This window comes from Delphinus delphis, chromosome 3, assembly GCF_949987515.2.
Source record: "Delphinus delphis chromosome 3, mDelDel1.2, whole genome shotgun sequence".
Classification (NCBI taxonomy): Eukaryota; Metazoa; Chordata; class Mammalia; order Artiodactyla; family Delphinidae; genus Delphinus; species Delphinus delphis.
The window spans coordinates 29026819-29051525 of NC_082685.1; the positions used below are offsets into that span (position 1 = coordinate 29026819).

Sequence of the window (24707 nt, forward strand, 5' to 3'; positions counted from 1 at the left end):
GCAACTTCTGCCTCTGCTTGGAACCATCAGCATGGACGAGGTCCACTGCCTGCAGCTTGTCCAACAGAGCCCTCTCGTCGGCAGGGAGGCCGGGAACTCCCTTCGTCCGGGTGCTGGAGAAGCTCTCCATCTGTGCAGCAACCTCTTGAGAAGAGTCAGCTGGGGCTCCCATGATGAAGGGGGCTTCTGAGCCAGCAGGACGGCAAAGAGTAAGTGCAGCGAGTCTTTGGGGGAATGAACGAATGGGCTTATGCAGAAGCGAGTGACATGTGCCAGAGGCTGGGATTTACCTGTGACCAGGAGCTGATCCCAGAGCCTGATTCTTCAGCTTCACCTCTTGCACTAAAGGTGAGCTGGGCTGAGTTCTTCCCATCTCCAGCCAAGAACCAGGACCTGGAATGTGGGCTGTGTGTTTGGGGCAGTGTGCGCTTTGTGCCTGGATGTAGAGAGGGCGTGTGTTCCTGCACGCTTAGGTCTCTGTGTCGTCAGCAGGCCAGGTGGCTATTGCCGCAGAGGTCCTGGGTGCTGCTAAACTCAACAAGCAGGTGGCTTTCTTTTGTCTCCCCTCCCCTTGCTGTGCCCTTCAACAGGGATGCCAGCCTGGAAAACAAACAGCAGCTCACACATGTATACACACACACACACACACACACACACACAAAAACATACACATGCACACTCCATCATGCTTCTCCCCCTACTTCCCCCATCCCCCAGCAAAACACACGGTGAGGCACCTCTTCCGAGGAATCACCTGCGTTGGCTCTTCAGGTCCCAGGCATTTCCACAGCCACGCACATGCCCCCACTGCAGAGAACCACATGGGACTGGACAGTAGTTCTCCTGGGCAGTGGTCTGTTTACAGGGAGATGGGTAGGGGGTGTCTTAGGTTGAGTTCCCTGGGGAAAAGATTCTGGGCTGGAGACTTGAGTGCAGGTTGTTTCTTGGTGTGTCAGGAACAGCACCCAGGAGGGAGTGAGGGATGCAGGATTGGGCAGAGGGGGGGCTTCGGCTGCAGTGCTGTAGCAGCAATGACCTCAGCCAATCCCACTGGGAGCTCTGGAGCTGGGACAACACTTCAGAGATGTCGCTTACCCAGGTGAGCAGCCAGACCTTTGTAGCCCTCTATGGACCTGTCCCTGGATGTGGGCTTCCCACCTCACCAACACCCCCGGGGGTAGGCGGTGTGACCTTGCCCTGGGCAGCTCCATTCAGAGGGGGGCTTTATGGAGCGTCCACGGGCAGCGTTCCCAGGCACAGGGAGAACCAATGCCTGGGAGCTAAAGGCAGGGATCTGCACTTGCTACAGGGGGTGGTCCACATCATGGTCTAAACTGTGATATTGTGAACTGGTTAAACACACCCTGACAATTTGGAAGAACACAGAAAATGTTCTCTTGCTGCTTCCACCACAGTTATTATTATTAGTTAATTGTTTATTTATTTTAGAATGGTGCCAGGCCTGAGTTCTTGACCTTGGGTGTCCAAGTGCCCGTATCTTTGAAGTCAACAGAGAAAGCTTTTCTCCCTTGGGTTTCTCCTCTCTCTCCTCCTCTTAATGGCTCTTTGACATCTTTATTCTTTTTTGTATCCCACCACCAACCCCACCCCAGTCTCATGGAAATTTGTCAATGTCCATGGTGTAGACATCCCCTCTATGGCTCATGTCAAACTACCAGCGTGACGTCACTGAACACGGGGCTGGGAAGGACATGTATCCGTCTTGGGAGCGGGATCCAGTACATCCCTGAGTGCAGTAGCAGCAGGGAGGGGCCAGGGGCTGAGGCCCTGAGGCCGTGGGCTGAGGCCTGCAGTTGGTAGGGAAGGGCTATCCTGCTTCCCTCTGTTCTGAGGGCCTGAGCCGGCTTGGAGTGTCCGATGGCTTCGACTTGGTCTCCATTCTGTTTCCCCCATGCTTTCCCATCCACAGGATGTGCCTCGGAAGAGGAATCTCATTTCTTTATGTGCTGGTCGTCAGTTCTTCCCCTCTGCTAGGTCTCCTGCAGGTTAATGCAGGGGCTTCCAGCAGGGGTGGGCTTGCCGTGAGGGGGAAAGGGGCCTCCACGGCAATGCTTCTGCCCTCGGTACGATAGCAGAGCCTTTGGCAGGGCCCAGGTTCTCTGTCCCTTGGGCATTTTGTGATGGTGCTAAGTGCTGGCGTCCGTACCCTGTGGTTAACAGGAGCCAGCATGTAGGACTGTGCCATCTCTGGGTAAGTGCTTTACCCCTGGACCTCAGTGAAGTCTCATGACCTCCACAGGAGGCATGGGGCATTATTTTTCCCCATCTCACTTAGGAGGAAGCTGGGTCTTAGGGAGGTTTCAGATGTGTCGAAGGCTTGTAGCAAGTACGTGGTAGAGCAGGGTTCCAACTCAAATCACTGATTCCAGAGTTTGTGCTAAAAACCATTTCACTGTATAGCCTCTCGGGCATAGAGACTGTCAATTGTCCCATCCTACAAGGTCAAAGGAGGAAGGATAAAGTGACCTTTCTACTGTACTTTTATGTACATAGTATATATCCCGCGCTGCGTGTGACTCTGTGGGAACTTCCCGCCTCCCCTCGGCACAGAGAGAAGCGTGAGTGTGTGGTGCGGATGGATACAAACACCTCACCTCAGCGCTTGCTGCAGTATCAGTGCGGCTGCTCCTGGACACGCAGCCTTGCTCGGCATGTTCCGTTGTTCTCACATTTCCACAAGTCATACCCCATGCATTCCCCGCCCGGTGCAGGTCACCCCTCCACACGCGCCTCCGTGATATCTTCATTCATGCCCAGCATCTCTGCACCTGCGTGGTCCTTCCCATGCCCTTGCAGTGTATCTTGCACACAGCCAACACCGCCATACTTGTCCTTCTTCCATGTAGCTTGCCCTGGGAATCGTGCTTGAGTGTACAAACCAATACTCACCTGGGCATACACCGTGTGCTCCCCTGCACACGGGCAAACACACAGTGTGCATTGCAATTCGACATACACACACATGCAGGACATAGCACCTGGGGCAGAGCCTGTGTTTTACACCCCATTCCTCAAAAACACAGTCTGTGGTACCCGCCTGGGCGGACTAAGTAAGTTATGCCTTTCCCTGGCCCATCCTCTCTTTCCTCGCCCCAATGTCACTGGCATCAGGATGCCCGGCACACCCCCAGAGCTGCAAGAGTCAAGACACATCCAGTCAGTGGAGGTTCCCACAATAATAAAAAGGAAGGAAAACAGCCTGACAGACTTGCGCTCCTGAGAACTCCCCTCCTCCGAGCTGCCCTTGAAGCCTTACAGGTAGGGCGCGGATGGACATCAACTCACATTCTCTCTAGAAATGCTATGGATGCCATGGCTGCATGCCCAGCCCTGCCCAGAGAACACTGGGCAGCATCAGTCACTATCAAGATGTTCCTTTTCTGGGCTTCCCTGGTGGCGCAGTGGTTAAGAATCCGCCTGCCAATGCAGGGGACACGGGTTCCATCCCTGGTCTGGGAAGATCCCACATGCCGCAGAGCAACTAAGCCCGTGTGCCACAACTACTGAGCCTGTGTTCTAGAGCCCGTGAGCCACAACTATTGAGCCTACGTGCCACAACTACTGAAGCCTGCGCGCCTAGAGCCTGTGCTCTGCAACAAGAAAAGACACCGCAGTGAGAAGCCCGCGCACCGCAACGTAGAGTAGCCCCCGCTCGCCGCAACTAGAGAAAGCCCGCACGCAGCAACGAAGACCCAGCGCAGCCATAACTAAATAAATCAATAAAATCTATTAAAAAAAAAAAGTTCCTTTTCAAGGGGGCTGCATGACCTCCAGCACCGGGACAGTGTAGGAAGGAGGAAATCAAACATTACCCTGTCATCTCGGGCCCTAGCCTCCTGCCCAGGTCCCGAAGGAAGGCCCTTGAGAGGTCCCGGGCTCCTCTCTACTTGTCACTTTCTCTTTTGGGTCACCTCGCTCAGACAGACCTGCAGTGCTCAGTGCTGCTGCCTCTCCCCCTCGCCCCTCCCCCCAGCAGGGGCAGCTCCTCAGAGGGGTCTGGGGGAGCGGAGGGAGGACCTGGGACGGGTGTGGGGAGCAATCAATTCTCTCCTCCACACCTGGCACATGAACTCGGCTACTGAGTAGTATCTCCTGGGTGGTGGAGCCCGGAAGGAGACTCAGGGCGGAGACCCAGTCTTTAGTTCTGGAACCCCTGGCCGGGAGAGGGGGTTTCATCCCTTGGGTGAACATGGGTGAGTACTGATAAATGTCTCCTTAGGGGGAACTAGGCTGCCTAACCAGGGAACGGAGGCTTCCCCCTTCCAAAGACTGGAGTCTGGGGTGGAGGAGAGATGGGGGAGAAGGCACTAGAGCAACTGTTCTCAGCTGAGGGCACCTTTTCCCCCCAGAGGACAGTTGGCCATGTCTGGAGACATTTTGGGTTGTCACATGCAGGCAGGGGGCTCTGGTGCATAGAGGCCAGGGATGCCGCTAAACATCCTACCATGCACAGCACAGCCCACGACAGAGCCACCTGACCCCACACATTCATGGTGCCCAGAAGGACAACCCCTGCATTAGAGCAGAGGCTGGTCCAACGGGCAGCATGACCTTTGCCGACAGAACGGGGTTGACACTGAGGGGCGGTCCTGCTCCCCATGTGTGGAGGGAGGGAGTGAGGACCCAGAGTGAAGGAGCAGGGGATGTCCAGCCACCCCCTCCCCTCAGTTCTGCCCAGGGACAAGTTCTCCAGGCTGGTGTTGGGAAGAGGCTTCCTGCCTTCCTGGAGGAAGGGAAAGGCCCATGCTGGGGGGTGGGGCAGGGGAAGAACCTCGGTGGGAAGACTTGATGGGCTGGATGTCTTTTTGGCTATTAAGGTTCAATCTAGATCTTCCCAGGGCACTACTTGTGCACGTGTCTGTGTCCTTCCTTCTAAATCCCCGTCAAAGCTGAATTAACTGCTCCTCCCACTGTGTTCCCGTCATGCCTTGCACGGTTCTCTCCCCAGCACTTCCGTGTTGCATTGCTATTGTTGATTTGCTGGTTGGTATTCCCCACCAGACTGCTCCTGGATGGCTGTGTTTATTCATCCTTGTATCCCTAGCACTTGACTTAGTCAACCGAGACCTAAGATGTGTAGGCACTCTTTGTTGACAGAATGGACAGATGCATGATTTCAGTGGATATATCAGTAGCTAACATGTTTTTGTCTAGGCAGTTATCTTTCCTGGGGGAACCACCGTTTCCCTCTCTTTATGGCCCCCAAGTTCTTTTTTTTTTTTACTGAAGTGTAGTTGATTTACAATGTTGTGTTAATTTCTGCTATACAGCAAAGTTAGTTATACATATTTACATTCTTTTTCATATTCTTTTCATTATGGTTTATCACAGGATATTGAATATAGTTCCCTGTGTTATACAGTAGGACCTTGTTGTTTATCCATCCTATATATAATAGTTTGCATCTGCTAATCCCAAACTCTCAGTCTATCCCTCTCCCACCCACCTTCTCCTTGGTAACCACCAGTCTATTCTGTATGTCTGTAATTCTGTTTCTGTTTCATAGATAGGTTCATTTGTGTCATATTTTAGATTCCACATATAAGTGATATCATATGGTATTTGTCTTTCTCTTTCTGACTCACTTCACTTAGTATAATAATCTCTAGCTGCATCTGTGTTGCTGAAAATGTATGGCCCCCAAGTTCTGATGGGATTTGGGCCAATTCAAGGTCTTCTGTGAGTTAGACGGAGGGTCTCTCTGCTGTTTCCATGGGTGCTGCAAGGATGTAGGTTTAGGGCTGCTAGCAGTCATCATTCCCACACGTAGAGAAAACCTATCTGGGAATAAAGCCACTTCCCAAGGGAAGAGGAGCTGGAGGTGGAGCAAAGACATCCTTTGAGCCCTTGGATCCAACCATGTCTGAAGTCAGTCATGCCTTTGGACTTCCCAGTTTTTGCTTTGTGTCGGGATTCTGTCACTTACCATCACAAGCATCCTGATTAATACAGTGATGCTGCCTGGGGGCAAAGCTAGTCTGTGTCCCTCTTCTCATCTCCTCTCCCCTCCAGTCACCTACATGATAGATGTGTCTCTGGTTGACTTAAAGCCAGTGGGGCAGGATCTTTCTGGCCAATGCCTCCTGCCTTAGAATAAAATCCACCTGTGTCGGCTGAGATAACACTAAGATAAGCGGTTGTCGAGGGAGGGGCCTGGCGTTGGAAATAACGAGGTAGGAGATGGAGAACAGGAGGGGAATTTCCAGCCACTAGGAAGGGTCTGTTGCGTTGTGTGCCTTCCTCTGGTCACTTCCTCTCTCTAAGCCTCAGTTTCTCATCTGTTCCTGACTGTCTCACTGATTGGGTGTAAAATTCAAAGAAAATCCATTAATCTGGGTGAAAGGGTTTGATAACTTTCACGGCTGCTGCCGCTGGGTTTAGAGGGGGAAGGGGACAAGGGTGGAGAGCCACTGGAAAGGACAGAGGAGCAATCGGGAAGGGGAAAGGATGGAGGGGAATGCTTTGTGAAAGTAGCCGCCCCTATGGAGGACTAAGGTGGGTGGGGTGAGGTAAGGAGTGATGCGGTCTGTCCTGCTCAGGCCGGGGGCCCCTGGAACCCTGGGGAGGGCTCTGCAGCTGGCCAGGTGCCAGGTGGTCACATCCTACCTCCATTACCCTCATAAATGAGGACCCAGGTGAGGGACCCCAGCAGGAGCCTCCTATTTCATTCTCTGGCAGGATGGCCACTGGGGTACAGGCATTGCTTCTTCTTCTCCTCCTGCCCCAGGGTCTGCTAGCCGAGCAAACGCCTATCGCTTTACGTAGTGTATGTGGGGGACGGATGGAGTGGGTCCTGGAGACCTTTGCTATTTGACAGGTCAAGCTCCAGGACTGGGACTGTGTGCAGCCAGTCTCGGGACAGGGGCCTCACCTTCCATCCTCACAGGCTGAGAATAATAATAGCTAGTGGTGGATTAATAGCCATCCCCGTTTGCCAGGCCCTAGACTGGGTGTTTGTTACAGCAACCCTGTGAGATGGGATCATCATATGCATTTCACAGGGGAGGAAACTGAGGCTTCAGAGGTTAGGTAAAGAACTCAGGCTTAGCTAGAAAGGGGAGCAGCTGGAATTTAAATGGTAAAAAAACTGCTGTTAGAGGAAAATAGTGGATCATTTTTGGGTTATAGTATTCGGAGTAAAAAAATAAAACTTTAAATCCCAATTTGGCACTTGGCAAGCACTGTGCACCTGTTATTTTTGTTAGTCTTTTACAACAATCCTATAAAGCAAGTTGTTTTTTTTTTTTTTTCTCCTATTTTACACACGAGAAAAGGGGGGCTCAGGAAGGGGAAGGTTTGTATGGACATCTACCCAGGAAATACATGATGGAGCTGGGCTCAGAATCCAGTCTGGCTGTTATTCGAGTCAAGGCGAATATTCTTTGCAATCTTGCTTCCAGGAACCAATTCCAGGGACCTCTTTTCAGGGCCCAGGACTCTCCCCTGGGCCCAGGGCTCTCTTGGCGCTCTCTTACTTCTCAGGCTCTCAGAGCTGCCCAACATTTTCACTAAACCAGCCTGGGGCGCCCAGGCCCGGCTCCAGAAAGATTTCATGGGAAGGGCCGCCACCTTGTGGCCAAACAGCAAGCCCACCATGAAGCAGGAGGAAGCCACGGCTTAGGAAGGAGGGGCTTGGGCAACAGGTGAAGTCAGTCTCTGGCAGGACTCCAGCGGGGGCAGACGTGCTTTTCGAGGGCTGCCCCACAGCCAGAGGGCCAGCTTGGGCGGTGGGGCTTGGCTGTGAGCAAAGTGGATGAGCACTTTTCTGCCAAGTCCCGACTTGGGCCCATCAGAGGATTCCTGAAGGTAAGCCTAGGTTAGACGTCTCCTTAGGCCCTCTCCAGAGGCGTTGCTCCATTTACCTGCGTCGGGGTGGGGGGCGGGGGGAGAGGCAATGCCGGCGTGTATGGTACTTCCCCTGCTGAGACGCCCTCAGAGCTTCTGAGGCTGGACCCTCCCTCAGTGCACTACCCTGTATAGACACTGTCCCCAACTCGGAGGGAGTTACAGAACCTCGTCTTCACTCCTAAACCTAATCCTGTACCTCCGTCCTCATCTGGGTAGTTCCATGCGGGCTATTGCGTCTCCCAGGCTCTGTTCTCTCTGCTGCTTTCCTCTCTCCACTTTTCTAATCGAAGGACTTTTTTTTTTTGCGGTACGCGGGGCTCTCACTGTTGCGGCCTCTCCTGATGTGGAGCACAGGCTCCGGACGCGCAGGCTCAGCGGCCATGGCTCACGGGCCCAGCCGCTCCAGCGGCATGTGGGATCTTCCCAGACCGGGGCACAAACCCGTGTCCCCTGCATCGGCAGGCGGACTCTCAACCACTGCGCCACCAGGGAAGCCCTGGAGCAAAGATTTAAAAATAATAAACGCTAACATTTACTGGGGACTTACCAGGTGTCGGTGAAATATGCAACCTCATTTAATCATCAAAGCAGCCCCATTCTTATCAGCCCTCATTTATGGGTGACGAAAGGGAGGCTCATAGATGCTGAGTTATGTGGCAGGGACTGCTGGGACTCCCCAACACCTAGTCTCCTCCTCTTCCTGGATTCATAGATGACATTTTCTAGTCTCTTTTGCAGTAGGTGGGTCCATGGAACTCCCCATGGAATGTGAGTGGAGGGGAGGAGTATATTTCCAGGTGTGGCTCATTAAAAATAAAATAGTTACACATGTGCTCTTGCTTCTCCATCAACCAGTTGAACGCAGAGGACTTCAAAGATCCTGAGGACCTAGAAGAAGGCGGAGCCACAAGATGTGAGGAGCCTGGGGCCCCCAGCTGGAGCAGAGCCGTTCCCTTCACTGACCACGATGAACTACGGCATGAGTAAGGACTCAGCTTTTTCTGTGTTAATTTATGTTGGGCTTCTTTCTTTCTTTTTTTTCTTTTTTGCGGTACGCGGGCCTCTCACTGCTGTGGCCTCTCCCGTTGCGGAGCACAGGCTCCGGATGCACAGGCTCAGCGGCCATGGCTCACGGGCCCAGCCGCTCTGCGGCATGTGGGATCTTCCCGGACCGGGGCACGAACCTGTGTCCCTTGCATCGGCAGGCGGACTGTCAACTACTGCGCCACCAGGGAAGCCCTGAAGGACTTCTTAGTCACATTTCTCCCCAGGTACAAGAGCCCCATGCTGGCTCCTCGTGGCCTGCAAGAGGTTGTCCAGCTTCTTAGCCTGGTTTTCCTTCCTGCCTCACTCCCGACATCCACATCTCAGGCCACGTACCTCCTGTTAGGCTCCAATCAGTGCTTCTCAGCCCAGGCTGTACATTCACATCACCTGGGGAGTTTCAAAACCTACCCATACGGCTCCATTCCCCCCCCTCGAGATCCTGATTTAATTGTCCCGGGCCCCGGAGGTTATGGGCATGTTCAGTAAAGCTCCCCAGGGGATCCTAGTGCGTAGCCATTGCTCCAGGCTTTCCGAACTTCTCTCCCGTTGGCTTGTGTATTTCATCTCACGCCTGCAGCGGGTGCCCATCTCCCAGTCCTAGCAGTGCTCTCACCTTCTCTCCCTGCGTTCTCTTCCCTGTGAGTACCCAGCTCCAAGGCTCGTGGACAGAACTTGTGGTCCCCTCCCCTAGCTTCACATGTTTGGGCATCATTCCTGTGCCAGCATTAAGCTCGCCGTGTCCTGCAGATTTTGCCTTGTGAGTTGGTCCTCACACCTTAGACGCTGCCACGTTGGACCAGGTTTTATTTCTCTTTGTATTCCCAGCCTCTGATGGCGCCCGGGACAGCAGTGTGTTCGGTGACTGGGAATGCTGACGAATGACTGAATGGATGGCCTTCTTAGACAGCCAGACTTCCCGTTGCTGAGATCTCCGACACTTTCTGAAAAGCCCTGGAGGCTGTGAGCAGCCCTCTCCCACTGAGGTACCAGTTCCTGTGCCCTGGGCCTGGGAGGGGGAGGGGGCAGGGTGGAGTAGGATTTGAGGGAAAGTTTTCTCCATCCTCTCCCATGATGAATGGGTCATGCCTCAAGTTCCGCTTTTAGAAAATCCGTGCTTGGAGCAAAGATTTTTTTTTTTTTTTTTTTTTTTTTTTTTTTTTTGCGGTGCGGGCCTCTCACTGCTCTGGTCTCTCCCACTACGGAGCACAGTCTCCGGACGCGCAGGCTTAGCGGCCATGGCTCACGGGCCCAGCCGCTCCACGGCATGTGGGATCTTCCCGGACCGGGGCACGAACCTGTGTCCCCTGCATCGGCAGGCGGACTCTCAACCACTGTGCCACCAGGGAAGCCCTGGAGCAAAGATTTAAAAATAATAAACGCTAACATTTACTGGGGACTTACCAGGTGTCGGTGAAATATGCAACCTCATTTAATCATCAAAGCAGCCCCATTCTTATCAGCCCTCATTTATGGGTGACGAAAGGGAGGCTCATAGATGCTGAGTTATGTGGCAGGGACTGCTGGGACTCCCCAACACCTAGTCCCCTCCTCTTCCTGGATTCATAGATGACATTTTCTAGTCTCTTTTGCAGTAGGTGGGTCCATGGAACTCCCCATGGAATGTGAGTGGAGGGGAGGAGTATATTTCCAGGTGTGGCTCATTAAAAATAAAATAGTTACACATGTGCTCTTGCTTCTCCATCAACCAGTTGAACGCAGAGGACTTCAAAGATCCTGAGGACCTAGAAGAAGGCGGAGCCACAAGATGTGAGGAGCCTGGGGCCCCCAGCTGGAGCAGAGCCGTTCCCTTCACTGACCACGATGAACTACGGCATGAGTAAGGACTCAGCTTTTTCTGTGTTAATTTATGTTGGGCTTCTTTCTTTCTTTTTTTTTTTTCTTGCGGCACGCAGGCCTCTCACTGTTGTGGCCTCTCCCGTTGCGGAGCACAGGCTCCGGACACGCAGGCTCAGCGGCCACGGCTCACGGGCCCAGCCGCTCCGCGGCACATGGGATCTTCCCGGACTGGGGCACTAACCCGTGTCCCCTGCATCGGCAGGCGGACTCTCAACCACTGTGCCACCAGGGAAGCCCTGTTGGGCTTATTTCTTAAAGCAGCTAGTGCTATTTACCCTAATTAATACATGTAACCTTCCCAAGCCCTGTGTTTCGTGAGTGGTCAAGTTAGGATTTGTTCCTGTCGGGCTGACTTCAGAGCACGTAATCTTATTCCCTGAAAGGCCTTTCCAGAATTGTCTATTATTGTGCAAATACTTCAGGAAGAGGCCAAACATTTCATCCTGGTCATTTTAGGGCTGGCCTGAGGAAAGGCAGGAGAGGATTTTTTTTTACCCAAGACCGTTTCCTTCTCCCATATTATGAGTTTGTGTGTGTGTGTGTGTGTGTGTGTGTGTGTGTGTGTGTTGTGAGGGGCTGCGCTGGCCTGGGTGTAACAGAACACTCATGGATAATTCAATGATGGTTGGCATAAAAGAGGAGAGTTTCACGTTCAAGGGAAACTCTGGTGACATGTGATTGCCTGTGTGCCACACGGTGTGCCCACGCCTTTGTGTCTACCTGGCAGCCGAGAGGCTGGCGGAGGCAGAAAAGCTCTGGGCTGAGCGAGCTCCCCATTGCCGCCTTTTTTTTCCTCCCATTATATGGGTTGTCTTTTCACTTTCTTGCCATCCTTTGAAGCACAAGGCTTTAAATTTTTATTTATTTATGGCTGCGTTGGGTCTTCATTGCTGCGTTGGGCTTTCTCTAGTCGCAGTGCGTGGGCCTCTCATCGCTGTGGCTTCTCTTGTTGCAGAGCATGGGCTCTAGGCGCGCTGGCTTCAGTACTTGTGGCTCGTGGGCTCTAGAGCGCAGGCTCAGTAGTTGTGGCACAGGGGCTTAGTTGCTCCGCGGCACGTGGGATCGTCCCGGACCAGGGCTCGAACCCGTGTCCCCTGCATTGGCAGGCGGATTCTTAACCACTGCACCACGAGGGAAGTCCCCCCCCCTCTCTGACTGCCTTCTTGCCTGCGATCCCCTCCCTGTCTTGGTAGCCCCCCTGGCTGCATCTATCCTGGGAGCCAACACTGTGGTTAGTCCCCGTGTGGCTCCCACCAAACCAGGATTCAAGTAGGCCTCATGACCAGCTAGAGGCTGTTCTGTGGGCGCATATCCAAGAGGTCCTGACGCCAGTTGAATTAAACAAGGCAGCTGGGCTAAAGCACACAGGAGGACCTGTGTCCTCTTTCCTGTCCTCCCGAAGGGAAACAGGGAAACAAGGGTGTTCACACGTGCTTCTGAGAAGGAAGTTCTCTGGAGTATTTTTGTTCTCCTCTTTGCTTAACTCACTCACAGCTTGCTCTGCTGACAACAGGGCCCATGGGGTCTGATAATGAGTGTAAAGCAGGCTAGCCTGGTCTCTCTCTCCCTCTCCTTCCACCTGGGGGAGCCGCCCCTGGCCGGGTTAGAGGATGGGAAGGCAGTGGCGATTCAGAGCCCTTGAAGGGCTCGGGGTGACATGCCACCCAGACTTGCTGGGGAGGCTTGGAAATCAGCCGCAGCTGGGCTGGAATCATTCTACCACCTCCCAGCTCGGTGATAAGTGGCCTCAGTTTCTCCACTTGCAAAGCGAATGATACTAGGAGCTTGTCTTTGCAATCTATCCACTCAATTTACTTCTATTTCCTCCTCGATGGCCACTAGCCTTGTCACCTCACACAGATGATCACATCAGCTCCCCTGCCTGTTCCCGCTGCATCAGGAGCACTTGTTGATGAAATTAAAACAAAATCCCTCTTTTTTTTTTTTTAAATTAATTTATTTTTTGGTGTGTTGGCTCTTCGTTGCTGCATGCGGGCTTTCTCTAGGTGCGGCGAGCGGGGGCTACTCTTCGTTGCGGTGCGCGGGCTTCTCATTGCGGTGGCTTCTCTTGTTGCGGAGCATGGGCTCTAGGCGCTTGGGCTTCAGTAGTTGTGGCACGTGGGCTCGGTAGTAGTGGCTCGCGGGCTCTAGAGTGCAGGCTAAGTAGTTGTGGCGCACGGGCTTAGTTGCTCCGTGGCATGTGGGATCTTCCCGGACCAGGGATCGAACCCGTGTTCCCTGCATTGGCAGGTGGATTCTTAACCACTGCAACACCAGCGAAGCCCTCCCTCTTGTTTTTAATGAAAAAAAAAATCAGTCTTTAATCGGTGGGTCTTTTGAACCTTGCCAACCTCTTCTGTTTTCTGGCCTTACTATGGGACCACTATAGTCCCTTTGCATATGCTGCTCCCTGGGTCTGGGATGCATTTGCTTCCTTCCATTTGGTTAATTCCTCCTTAACTTTCAAACTTCTGTGACTTCCTTTACGTTCTCAGTCTAGGTCACCTCCCCAGTTATGTGCATCCACAGCTTTGTAAATCTCTCCTCCTTGGCACTGAACATCCCTGTCGTTTTCACTTCTTAGGGTAACTATTTGCCTATTGTCTGTCTGCATCCCTGACTGTAAGTTTCATGAGGCAAGGGCCCCTATGTATGTCTACTGACCTCTTTTATCCCCAGAACTTAGCACAAGGCTTGGCACATGGCAAGCTCTCAAAATAATGTTGAATGGATGAAAGATGAGGATTAAATGAAAGTATTGTGTGTAGAGCACGTAGCACTGTCCTTGGCATGCGGTACACATCAATAAATACGAGCTATTAACGATACTATTGCTCTTCTAACTGTAGGATTGGTGGGGGAGAATTCATCCAGATCATAACTGCTCTTCCTTCTTTGGCTGCCCCAAGTGTGCAAGTTTTGGGGTAAAGTGATCCAGTCTGGAAGAAAGTACACACACACACACATATGAACGCACACATAGAGCCACACAAACTACAGGCACGTCCTCTCATGTGGGGAGAGTGTTTGCCTTCAGTTTTCTGGCAGCACCTTCTGGAACTAGAACATGGCATCAGGGAGAAGCCTGACTGTCCCGGGAATGCTGGAGGGACCCATCCGGGCCTCGCCACCCACCAGCCCCAGGCCCACACTCTCCTTCCCGTCTCTGCTCCGTGAAGGGCGGGGGCTGCAGATGTAGGGAGAGGTCACTCTAGAGTTTAGAGCAGCTTGGGGAGCAGGGGGTGCCTGTGACAGCAGCTCCTCCGTAAGTTCACAATTCCGTCTCTGCCTCAGCATCTTGAGAAGCTCCCCTTTCCTCCAGAAACTTTGACCTGGCCCTCACCTCAAAGCATTTGCACAGAAGACCAGTGTCCACAGGAGTTTTAGAGACTTTATTTATGTATAAACAATTTAAACACTTTGCCATAAATTATCTTTGCTGTCCCTAGTCTTTGCTTAGCAGCAAATTAAAATTAATATAAAAACTCGATGAACAAGTCATACATGTATATTACAAAAAAGTTCCTGTACCAAAGTTCTTATTAGACATTTTTTTTGTTTTTTTTTTTTAACTTTTTTTTCTTCTTTTTGTGGGTTTTTAAAATTTTTTATTTTCTCTCCTCGTGGTGACTGTCATGTGATTGTCTCAGTTTCTGGACCAAACAAACACACTAATAATTTTAAATCTCAAACAGTGATTGTGCCTTGAGGCTTAGGTATGTACAGGGTGATCTGAAGTGGTGCCCGTTAGCAAAAGAGTGTCACGATGCCCACACCTCTACTGCCACTGATACCCACGAACTACAGAATCTAAACAGACTACACCCTGTAACTGTGTATTACTGTCCACAATGGAATCTTCAAAGACAAAAGAATATGAAATTTATCTGTAGTGATTATAGCCACCCTTGGAATTGAATTTTACACTCTGCGCTCAAATAAATTAGCTCAGGCCAGACTAGATCGGGACCTGAGAGTTAAGTGCTGAACGGTATTATTTCGCTTTGATATCCATTTCCTTTCTTTTCTTGTGTTCTTATATATTTTTTTTCTTTAAAAAGTATTTCCAGTGCTCACTCTTTCACTTTTATCCCCCCCCCCCAGTCGCTACACACAAATCACCCCCAAAGTCGTGGTTTAAATGCACCTGTATTTGTGAAAAGGAAAACGTCTGTAGTATCTGTCCAAACAGCAGTCTGAATTGTTGTCTTCAACTGGTCCTGGAATGCTGGTCCTCACGGACGTCTGTGTGTCGCTCACGTGTGAATGAGTGAGGTATTAGAAGATGAGGCCTTCTCGTCTTCACGTCTCTGTTTTGCGGTCGGTGTGTTTGTTTGTGTGTATGTGTGTGGGTTTTTTTTTTTTCTTCTTCATGTTGTGCGTGTGTCTGTTCTTCCTTTTGGACATTTTGCGTCTCTTTCCATCTCTTTGCTGTGTAGACCCAGAACAAGTGGGTCATATTTTAGGGGAACTCGGAACATGGTTGTGTGATCGTTCATTCGTCTGTTTTGTTTTTCCTCAGGAATTTGCAGCCGGGCTTTAGTCTACTTCGGGAGGTGGGACTTCTCGCGTGGACAGTAGCATTTGAACTCAAAAAATGTGAGCTTTCTTGCCACTTGGTGTCCTAAAGCAGCCCGGCCTCAGTGCCCCTGTTAGGTCTTCATCTCCTTAGGAGAGGAGAGAACAGTGACTCCCGCTGAGCCATCCAGACGAGGAATGGCAGCACATGATTTTGTTACCTCTTTCCCATCTCATTCTGTCTTAAAAACTGGATGTTGCTGCTACTGTCTGCCAGCTCGGGGTATTGCTCGACGGGAAGCACGTAATAGCCTTCGTAACCCTGCACACGCCCCGTGCTCAGAAGCTGCTGCTTCTCGCCCTCAGTCCACAGGCGGCTGCCCTCTCGGCCGTCCCTGGCTTTCTGCTGTTCCTTGGCCCAGGCGGTGCCCAGGGCCCTCTGCCTGGCCTGGTCCAGGATGCGGGCCTTCTCTTCGTCCAGGGTGTCGGGGGTGAGGCCGTAGCGGATGCTGAGCAGCAGCGTGGAGTACTGGAACTCGATGTTGGTGAACCTTCGAGTCCTGCCGTTGACCAGCAGCGTGGGCTGCGACACGGTCACGTTCACCCCACTCTCCAGCACCTTGCGGCCGATGGTGGTGCCCAGGGTGACCAGGTCGCCGTCGGCCGAGCCGATCTTCACAAAGTAGTGGGTGTCCTTGCCCTCGATGCTGTAGTGCATCTTGTCCAGGTAGTAGGCGTTGTTCAGCACGGACGCCACCTTGCGGCTGTCCTCGCTGGCGATGCTGGACGTGCCGGTGGTCACCCGCCCCTCTTTGATGGCGAACATGATGCCTTTGCCGATGATGGGCGTGGTGGTGGCGAACCAGTGGCCTGCTTTCTCTCGGATGCTGGCGTGAAGCTTCTTAGAGATGACCTGCCCTTCGAGGGCCATGAAGGCCTGGTTGTGCCTCTCAGTCGTCTGCTGGACACCTGTAATGAGCTGTGGGCATAAGAAAACACAGAAAGCTGAGAAGGCGGGCTGGGCCGCTATGTGTACGGGCTGGGCAACACAGCGACAAAGGGTCAGAAAGAGGAAGGCTGGGACTCTCCTGCAAGAATATGTCTTGCGTCTGTTGTGATAGGAGCTAAGATAGTCCTACCTTTTGGAACTAGGACAGACTGGCAGGTTTCCAGTGCTCTGATGCTATGGCCTCTCCACCTTGTAACTGTGCCATTAACTAAAAAATGGAGGTACGGAGGAGTGCCGCATTGCTGGTATCTGCACCCAGGCCTACCCACTTACCATGGCTCTCCATCACTGCGGAAGAGAGAGTCACTCTGCCCGCTGATGATCCGGCAGCTGCCGTACACACTTCAGACCCAGGAATATCCTGACCTGAAGGGCAGGGTGTTTGTCTGAGCGGCTGTGAACCCCGCTGCTGCGACCTACCTCTCTTTGAGGTCAGTGCCCTGGTTATTCATTAACTTCCTTGGGTTAGCACCTGGCTACTCAAAGTATGGCTAGCAGCTGAGACATCTCCAGGACTCGCCCTGTTAGAAAAGCGGGATCTCAGGCCTCCCTCCTGACCCACCGAGTGAGAAGCTGCAGCTTAACAAGACACTCTAGCTGGTGTGCGTGCGTATGAATGCTTGAGAAGCACCGGAATAACAGATGCTGGCTTCGTGGGCCAGAGGGACCGTCCGTGGGCTTTCTGAGTCATTTGCTTTGGATCCTAGCCCTGCTTCTGCAGAGGGATGAAATCCCCATTATCTCCTTGGCCTTGAGTTCTCTACTCACAAATTACAGCTCACCTCAATTGGTGGTTGGGGGACAGGCTGGGATAATGGAAGAGGCTGTGCTTGGGAGGTAACAGCACTTAGATAAATGAGCGAAATGATGGCTATTCATCCCCCGAGTGGTCCCCACGGGCAGAACTGTGAGAATGCTGTTCTCAATTACCCAGCAGCTCCTCTGGTCTCTCTCTAGTGACACAGTCTGGACGATTATTCAGAGCAGGTGAGACCTTTCAGACTTTTATTGTGCCGAGCACAGGTTCTGTAGCTGGGGATATCTGAACACAGATATCCCCTGTCCAGGTGTGGCCGAGGTCTCAGCGGCACCCAAATTGAAACCACCGTCTCGGTCATCACCAAGAAACCCAAGCACAGATTATGTTCAGAAAACTCAATCTGTATACATTTGGGCCATAAAACGCTGAGGTTTTATGTAAGGCATAAAAATGTTCTTTAATGGGACAGAAACTGCAAACCACCGTTTTATTACGTCCCATAAAAGCCAAAAGGGTTATGATCTTACAGGCAGCACAGATGGTAGGTTGCTGCTAGATTTCTCAATGCTGTGGTTAATCAAGGAGTGACTCAAGGGTACACACGGAACAGATAATGATACCACAATTAAGGTAATAATTGAGGTTGGAAAGAAATACGTGCTGCGCCAGAGAAGTAACAGTACTGACATTCGTTGTCCTGCGAAGTCACCACGTTTCACGCCCCTTTTATACCCAGCTCCGATGTTTTCCTCCGCTACTGACATGCCCTTGGCTCCAACATGGTTCTGTTTGCCAAAGGGAATGATGACGGTCATCGGATTCTTGGCAGGGACCTCCACTTACCTGTCCGTTCTCACTTGCTTGACTCTCTGACAACTCATAGGGCGGAGGCACGAAATACATTTTGGCCCTTGGGAAGCCGGGAATTATGTTGCTAAGCTGAAATCCAAACATCACCAGCCAGCTTTTCACATCTACGGTGGAAACGAAAATAAAGATTTCTGAAATCATGATGGATGGAAAGCCAGAGAGGATCTTGGAGACAGAACAAAATAAAATGGGGGGTTGTGTATGGAGTCCAGCAGGAGAGGGAGGCAAGAGCCTGTGAAGGTCTCCTGGCCCGGACCCAGAGCTGCTTACCTGGGTTCTCGGAAGTAGATGCCCTTCCAAACTTGGTCAGTTGACCCCCACTCAGCCCTCCCCATGTGGTGATTTAGGACGGTGCTGGAGTAAGCTAGATCTACTTTCGATGCCCTTGCTGTGTGACCTTGGGCAAGTTCCTGACCTTCTCTCAGCTTCAGGTTCCTCAGATATGAATTGGGATGATAACTGTACTAATCGCATTGGGCTGTCGTGAGGATTGACGGGAAAAATCCATGTCAAGGGCTTATCATAGTGCCTGGCACGTGGGTTGCTCAATAAATATGGACACCTTCATTTGGCAAGTATTTAAGGGAGCATCGATTACGGGCCAGTCAATGTGCTTAGAGGCTAGAGACACAACGACTGGCTACATGCAGACGTGATGATTAACACTGTGCAGGACCTCGGTGGGGGGCGGGTTGCTGCTGCACTGAGGCTGGCTTATTATAGAAAGGGGATTCCCTGAGTGTATGGAACGCAGACAGTCATCTGGCTCCTGAGACCCTTTCCTCAGGTGTCTACGCTTCAGAGAGAGGTCAAGAGAGAGCTCTGCGTGCTCAGAGGACGACTGCCCTTCCTTGCTAGGGCTCAAGACTGAGTCTGCTCCACTGTCGCTCTCTCCATCTCTGTTCCTGAATTCCTTCTTAGTAATTTCATTAGACGAGCAGTCGATCCTTCCAGGAGCCTGGCCTCTTATTTTTTTGGTGATCCTCCCCCTACTAACTCTCCTCATCCTCTGGACCTTGTTATCATCAATAATTCTGATCCCCCCATTACCTCAATTTCATGTACATCACCCTCTGATCACCACCTGGACTCTCTAGTTTACTCCTTTTTGTAACCTGACACCCATACTCCCCGAGCCTCTCCTCTCCTTAGGACCTTCAACCTACCCTAAACTTCTTTTCCCTCCCTCAGCTTCTTGGTCTCTCTTCTCTTCTCACCTAGCACACATTCCATGGGCAATCATTAGAATTATTCCCTTGTGTATTATCTCAGCTCCTTGCCCCTTCATCACACCTGCTTGGTGGAATCACAATTTTGGTTAAATCATGGAAGGCTCTGCCTATTCCATGTTTATCCCTGTGCAGCTGAACGTGGCAGCAGAAAGGAATGTAACCACACTGACTGGCGTTCCTTTAAATTCCTGTCAATGAACCCCAATTGTGCCTTCCTGCTCCCTGGCAATCTGACTACATCCCCTTCCGCCATTTAGTCCTCCTCCCATTCTCCTGGATGATTTAACCTCTTCTCATCTCGCCTAAAACCTCCCACACCTGCTTTCCCTTCTGCGCTCTAGCAGATGACCTTAATTTCTAGTCTAAGAAAACCGATGAGGCCAGAGGGGAATGTCCCTAAACCCTCATCCTATCTATCAGCCTACCAGCATCTGCACCCATATTCCCGCCTTCCTCCTGTTACTCTAGATGAGCTGTTGGAATCAACCCTCCACTTGTGCACCAGCTCACGTTCATGTTCGCCCACTCAGGGGCAGCGCTCCAGCAACTCTCTCTCCATCAATTTACTCCCTCTTCCAATGGATCAACCCCATCAGCGTACAAACATGCCACTAAAAATCCACCTTAAAAAAAATCCCTCTCTTGTCCGTCCTTCTCCCTTTAGCCACCACCCGTGTCTCACCCCCTTTACAAGAACTTCTCAAACTCAAAATAATTTTCTAGACTCACTGACTCCCATTCATCTCCTCTGAATCAGGCTTTGCTCCCAGATACTCATTAAAACAACTCTCGTCAAGGTCACAAATGACCTCTGTGTTGCTAAGTCCAATGCTGACTGTGGTCCTCATCTTGTTTGACCTATCAGAATTTATCTGACAACTTGAACACTCCTGTGTCTCTCTTTGTCTTGGCTTTCTCGACAGCACACTCCCTTGTCCCCCTCTCACCTTTGTGGCCACCACTTGTCCCTCATTGGTTCCTCCTCATCTCCCTACTCTGAATATCAGGATGTCCTAGACTCAGTCTGTGAACTTCTTTTGCATTCTATCTACTCTTCCAAACACGGTGATCTTATGCACCCTCAGAGCCCTCAATACCATTTGCATGCAGATGCTGACTCCAAAATGTATGTCTCCATCCAGGACCTCTCCCTCAATTCCAAACTAGTGTATGTAATTACACTTCAGACTTCTATCCAAAACTGAACTCATCTTCCTCCCCCGCACCTGTTGCCATAGTCTTTTCCATCCCAGGTTACAGCAACTCCATCCTTCCAGCTACCATCCTTGACCTCTTCCTTTTTCTCACTCTCTATGTCTAAACCATCAGTAAGTCCTTTACTTTTTAAAAAAAATTGAGGTAAGTTTCACGTAACATAAAATTCATCATGTTAAACATTTTAAAGTACACAATGCAGTGGCTTCTAGTACATTCACAATATTGTACAACCTTCATTTCTGTTGAATTCCAGAACACTTTCATCACCCCCAAAGAAACCGCATACCTGTTAGCAGTCATTCTGCATTCTCCTTTACCCTCAGTCCCTGAAAACCAACACTGCTTTCTGTCTCAATGGAGTTGCCTATTCTGGATATTTCGAAATCATATAATGTGTGGCCTTTCGTGTCTGGCTTCTTTCATTTAGCACAATGTTTTCAAGGTTCATCCATGTTGTAGCCTATGTCAGCACTTCATTCCTTTTTATGGCTGAATAACATTCTGTTATTTGGATATACCCCATGTTGTTTATTCATTCATCAGTTAATGGTTATCTGAGTTGTTTACACCTTTATTTTTTACTATTTTGGATAATGCTATTATGAATATTCATGGACAAATTTATCTTGATGTTTCTTCATTCACTGTCAGGATTTTATTATTGTTATTTTAGGATAGCATTTTAAAAAATGAAGTGTAGCTGATTTACAATGTTGCATTCGTTTCAGGTGTACAGCAAAGTGATTCAGTTATACACATACATACATATATATTCTTTATTTAATTTTTATTTTATGTTGGAGTATAGTTGATTTACAATGTGTTAGTTTCCGGTGTACAGCTAACTGATTCAGTTACGCATGTACATATATCCATTCTTTTTCAGATTCTTTTCCCATATAGGTTATTCCAGAATATTGAGTAGAGTTCCCTGTGCTATATAGTAGGTCCCTGTTGATTATTTTATATATAGTAGTATGTATATGTTAATCCCAAACTCCTAATTTATCCCTCCCCACCACATTTCCCCCTGGCAACCACAAGTCTGCTTTCGAAGTCTGTGGGTCTGTTTCTGTTTTGCAAATAAGTTCATTTGTATCATTTTTTTTAGATTCCACATATAAGTGATATCATATGATATTTGTCTTTCTCTGTCTGACTTACTTCACTTAGTATGATAATCTCTAGGTCCATCCATGTTGCTGCAAATGGCGTTACTTCATTCTTTTTAATGGCCGAGTAATATTCCATTGTATATATGTACCACATCTTCTTTATCCATTCCTTTGTTGATGGGCATTTAGGTTACTTCCATGTCTTGGCTATTGTAAACAGTGCTGCAATGAACATTGGGGTGTGTGTCTCTTTTCAAATTATGGTTTTCTCAGGGTATATGCCCAGGAGTGGGATTGCTGGGCATATGGTAGTTCTATTTTTAGTTTTTTAAAGAACCTCCATACTGTTCTCCTCGTGGTCGTGCCAATTTACATTCCCACCAACAGTGTAGGAGGGTTCCCTTTTTTCCACACCTTCTCCAGCATTTATTGTTTGTAGGCTTTTCGATGATGGCCGTTCTGACCTGTGTGAGGTGATTACCTCATTGTAGTTTTGATTTGCATTTCTCTAATAATTAGTGATCTTGAGCATCTTTCCATGTGCTTTTTGACCACACTGTATGTCTTCTTTGGAGAAATGTCTATTTAGATCTTCTGCCCAGTTTTTGATTGGGTTGTTTGTTTCTTTGATATAGAGCTGCATGAGCTGTTTGTATATTTTGGAGATTAATCCCTTGTTGGTCACTACGTTTGTAAATAATTTCTCCCATTCTGTAGGTCGTCTTTTCATTCTGTTTATGGTTTCCTTTGCTGTGCAAAAGCTTTTTAAGTTTAATTAGGTCCCTTTTATTTTTGTTTTTATTTTCATTCCTCTAGGAGGTGGATCCAAAAAGATCTTGCTGTGATTTATTTCAGAGTGTTCTGCCTATGTTTTCCTCTAAGATTTTTATAGTATCTGGCCTTACATTTAGATCTTTGAACCATTTAAAGTTTATTTTTGTGTATGGTGTTAGAGAATGTTCTAATTTTATTCTTTTACATGTAGCTGTCCAGTTTTCCCAGCACCACTTATTGAAGAGACTGTCTTTTCTCCATTGTTTATTCTTGCCTCCTTTGTTGGAGATTGACCATAGGTGCGTGGGTTTATATTTGGGCTTTCTATCCTGCTCCATTGATTTATAGTTCTGTTTTTGTGCCAGTACCATACTGTTCTGATTATTGTAGCTTTGTAGTATAGTTTGAGGTCAGGGAGTATGATTCCTCCAGCTCCGTTTTTCTTTCTCAGAACTGCTTTGGCTATTTGGGGGTCTTTTGTGTTTCCATACAAATTTAAAAATTTTTGTTCTTGTTCTCTAAAAATGCCATTGGTAATTTGATAGGAATTGCACTGAATATGTAGATTGCCTTGAGTAGTATAGTCATTTTCACAATATTCATTCTTCCAATCCAAGAACATGGTGTATCTTTCCATCTGTTTGTGCCATCTTTGATTTCTTTCATCAACATCTTATAGTTTTCAGAGTACAGGTCTTTTGCCTCTTTAGGTAGATTTATTCCTAGGTATTTTATTCCTTTTGAAGTGATGGTAAATGGGATTGTTTCCTTAATTTCTCTTTCTGATCTTTCATTGTTAATGTATAGGAATGCAACAGATTTCTGTGTGTTAATTTTGTATTCTGCAAATTTACCAAATTCATTGATGAGCTCTACTAGTTTTCTGGTAGCATCTTTAGGATGTTTGCCATTGTGGCTGGAAAAGATGTTTGATATGATTTCAATTTTCTTAAATTTATTGAGGCTTGCTTTGTGGCCCAAGATGTGATCTATCCTGGAGAATGTTCTGTGTGTACCTGAGAAGAATGTGTATTCTGCTGCTTTCAGATGGAAGGTTCTATAAATATCAAGTCCGTCTGGTCTAATGTGTCATTTAAGGCCTGTGTTTCCTTATTGATTTTCTGTCTGGATGATCTGTCCATTGATGGAAGTGGGGTGTTGAAGTCACCCACTATTATTGTGTTACTGTTGATTCTCCTTTTATGGCTGTTAGTATTTGCCTTATATTTTGAGGTGCTCCTATGCTGGGTGCATATATATTTACAATTGTTATATCTTCTTCTTGGATTGATCCCTTGATCATTATGTAGTGTCCTTCTTTGTCTCTCGTAACAGTCTTTATTTTAAAGTCTATTTTGTCTGATATTGATACTCCAGCTTTCTTTTGATTTCTATTTGCATGGAATACCCTTTTCTACCTCCTCACTTTCAGTCTGTATGTGTCTCTAGATCTGAAGTGGGTCTCTTGTAGACAGCATATATCCAGGTCTTGTTTTTGTATCCACTGAGCCAGTCTATGTCTTTTGGGTGGAGCATTTACTCCATTTACATTTAAGGTAATTTTCGATATGTATGTTTTTATTGCCGTTTTGATAATTGTTTTGGATTTGCTTTTGTAGGGCTTTTTTCTTCCCTTCCTCTTTTGTTCTCTCTCTTGTGATTTGATAACTATCTTTAGTATTGTGTTTGGATTGCTTTGTGTGTGTGTATCTATTGTAGATTTTTGGTTTGCAGTTCCCATGAGGTTTTGATATAGAAGTCTATATGTATACAAGATTGTTTTAAGTTGCTGGTCTTCTAATAATTTCCAATGCATTTACAATATCCTGTATTTGTACTCTGCTCTTCTCACGACTGCTGGTTTTGATATCATATTTGTATGTGGATGATTTCCTACCTTTACTTTATGTTTGTCTTTACCGGTGAGCTTTCCCATTTGTAATTTTCTTGTTTTTAGTTGTGGCCTTCTTTTCCGCCTGGAGAAGTTCCTTTAGGATTTGTTGTAAAGCTGATTTGGTGGTGCTGAATTCTTTTAGCTTTTGCTTGTCTGTAAACGTTTTACTTTATCCATCGAATCTGAGCAAGAGCCTTGCTGGGTAGAGTATTTGTGGTCGTTGGTTTTTCCCTTTCATCACTTTAAATATATCGTGCCACTCCCTTCTGGCCTGCAGAGTTTCTGCTGAAAAATCAGCTGATAGTCTTATGGGGATTCCCTTGTATGTTATTTGTTGCTTTTCCCTTGTTTTTAATATTTTTCTTTGTCTTTCATTTTTGTCATTGATTAATATGTGTCTTGGCGTGTTCCTCCTTGGGTTTATCTTGTGTGGGCCTCTGCACTTCCTGGACTTGAACGAGTGTTTCCTTTCTCATGTTAGGGTAGTTTTCGGCTATAATCTCTTCAAATATTTTCTTGGGCCCTTTCTCTCTCTCTTCTCCTT

At 48.8% G+C, this 24707-nt stretch overlaps 1 protein-coding gene and 1 long non-coding RNA gene across 3 annotated transcripts in view; one reads left to right on the top strand and one right to left on the bottom strand.

Moving 5' to 3' along the window:
* The window catches only part of LOC132423082 (uncharacterized), a 64926-nt gene continuing 40219 nt past the window's right edge, over nucleotides 1–24707 (top strand). For both annotated transcript variants that reach the window (XR_009518920.1, XR_009518921.1), the window contains exons 1-4: nucleotides 1–209; nucleotides 8725–8852; nucleotides 9742–9899; nucleotides 10626–10753. This is a non-coding gene — a long non-coding RNA (uncharacterized lncRNA). The remainder of the gene's footprint in view (nucleotides 210–8724; nucleotides 8853–9741; nucleotides 9900–10625; nucleotides 10754–24707) is intronic.
* LOC132423081 (teneurin-2) overlaps nucleotides 15177–24707 on the bottom strand; it is a 713011-nt gene continuing 703480 nt past the window's right edge. The window contains exons 26-27 of the mRNA XM_060008418.1: nucleotides 17904–18034; nucleotides 15177–16270 (exon numbers count right to left, since the gene is read on the bottom strand). Of these exons, the coding sequence (XP_059864401.1) occupies nucleotides 15509–16270; nucleotides 17904–18034 (893 nt within the window). The 3' untranslated portion in view covers nucleotides 15177–15508. The remainder of the gene's footprint in view (nucleotides 16271–17903; nucleotides 18035–24707) is intronic.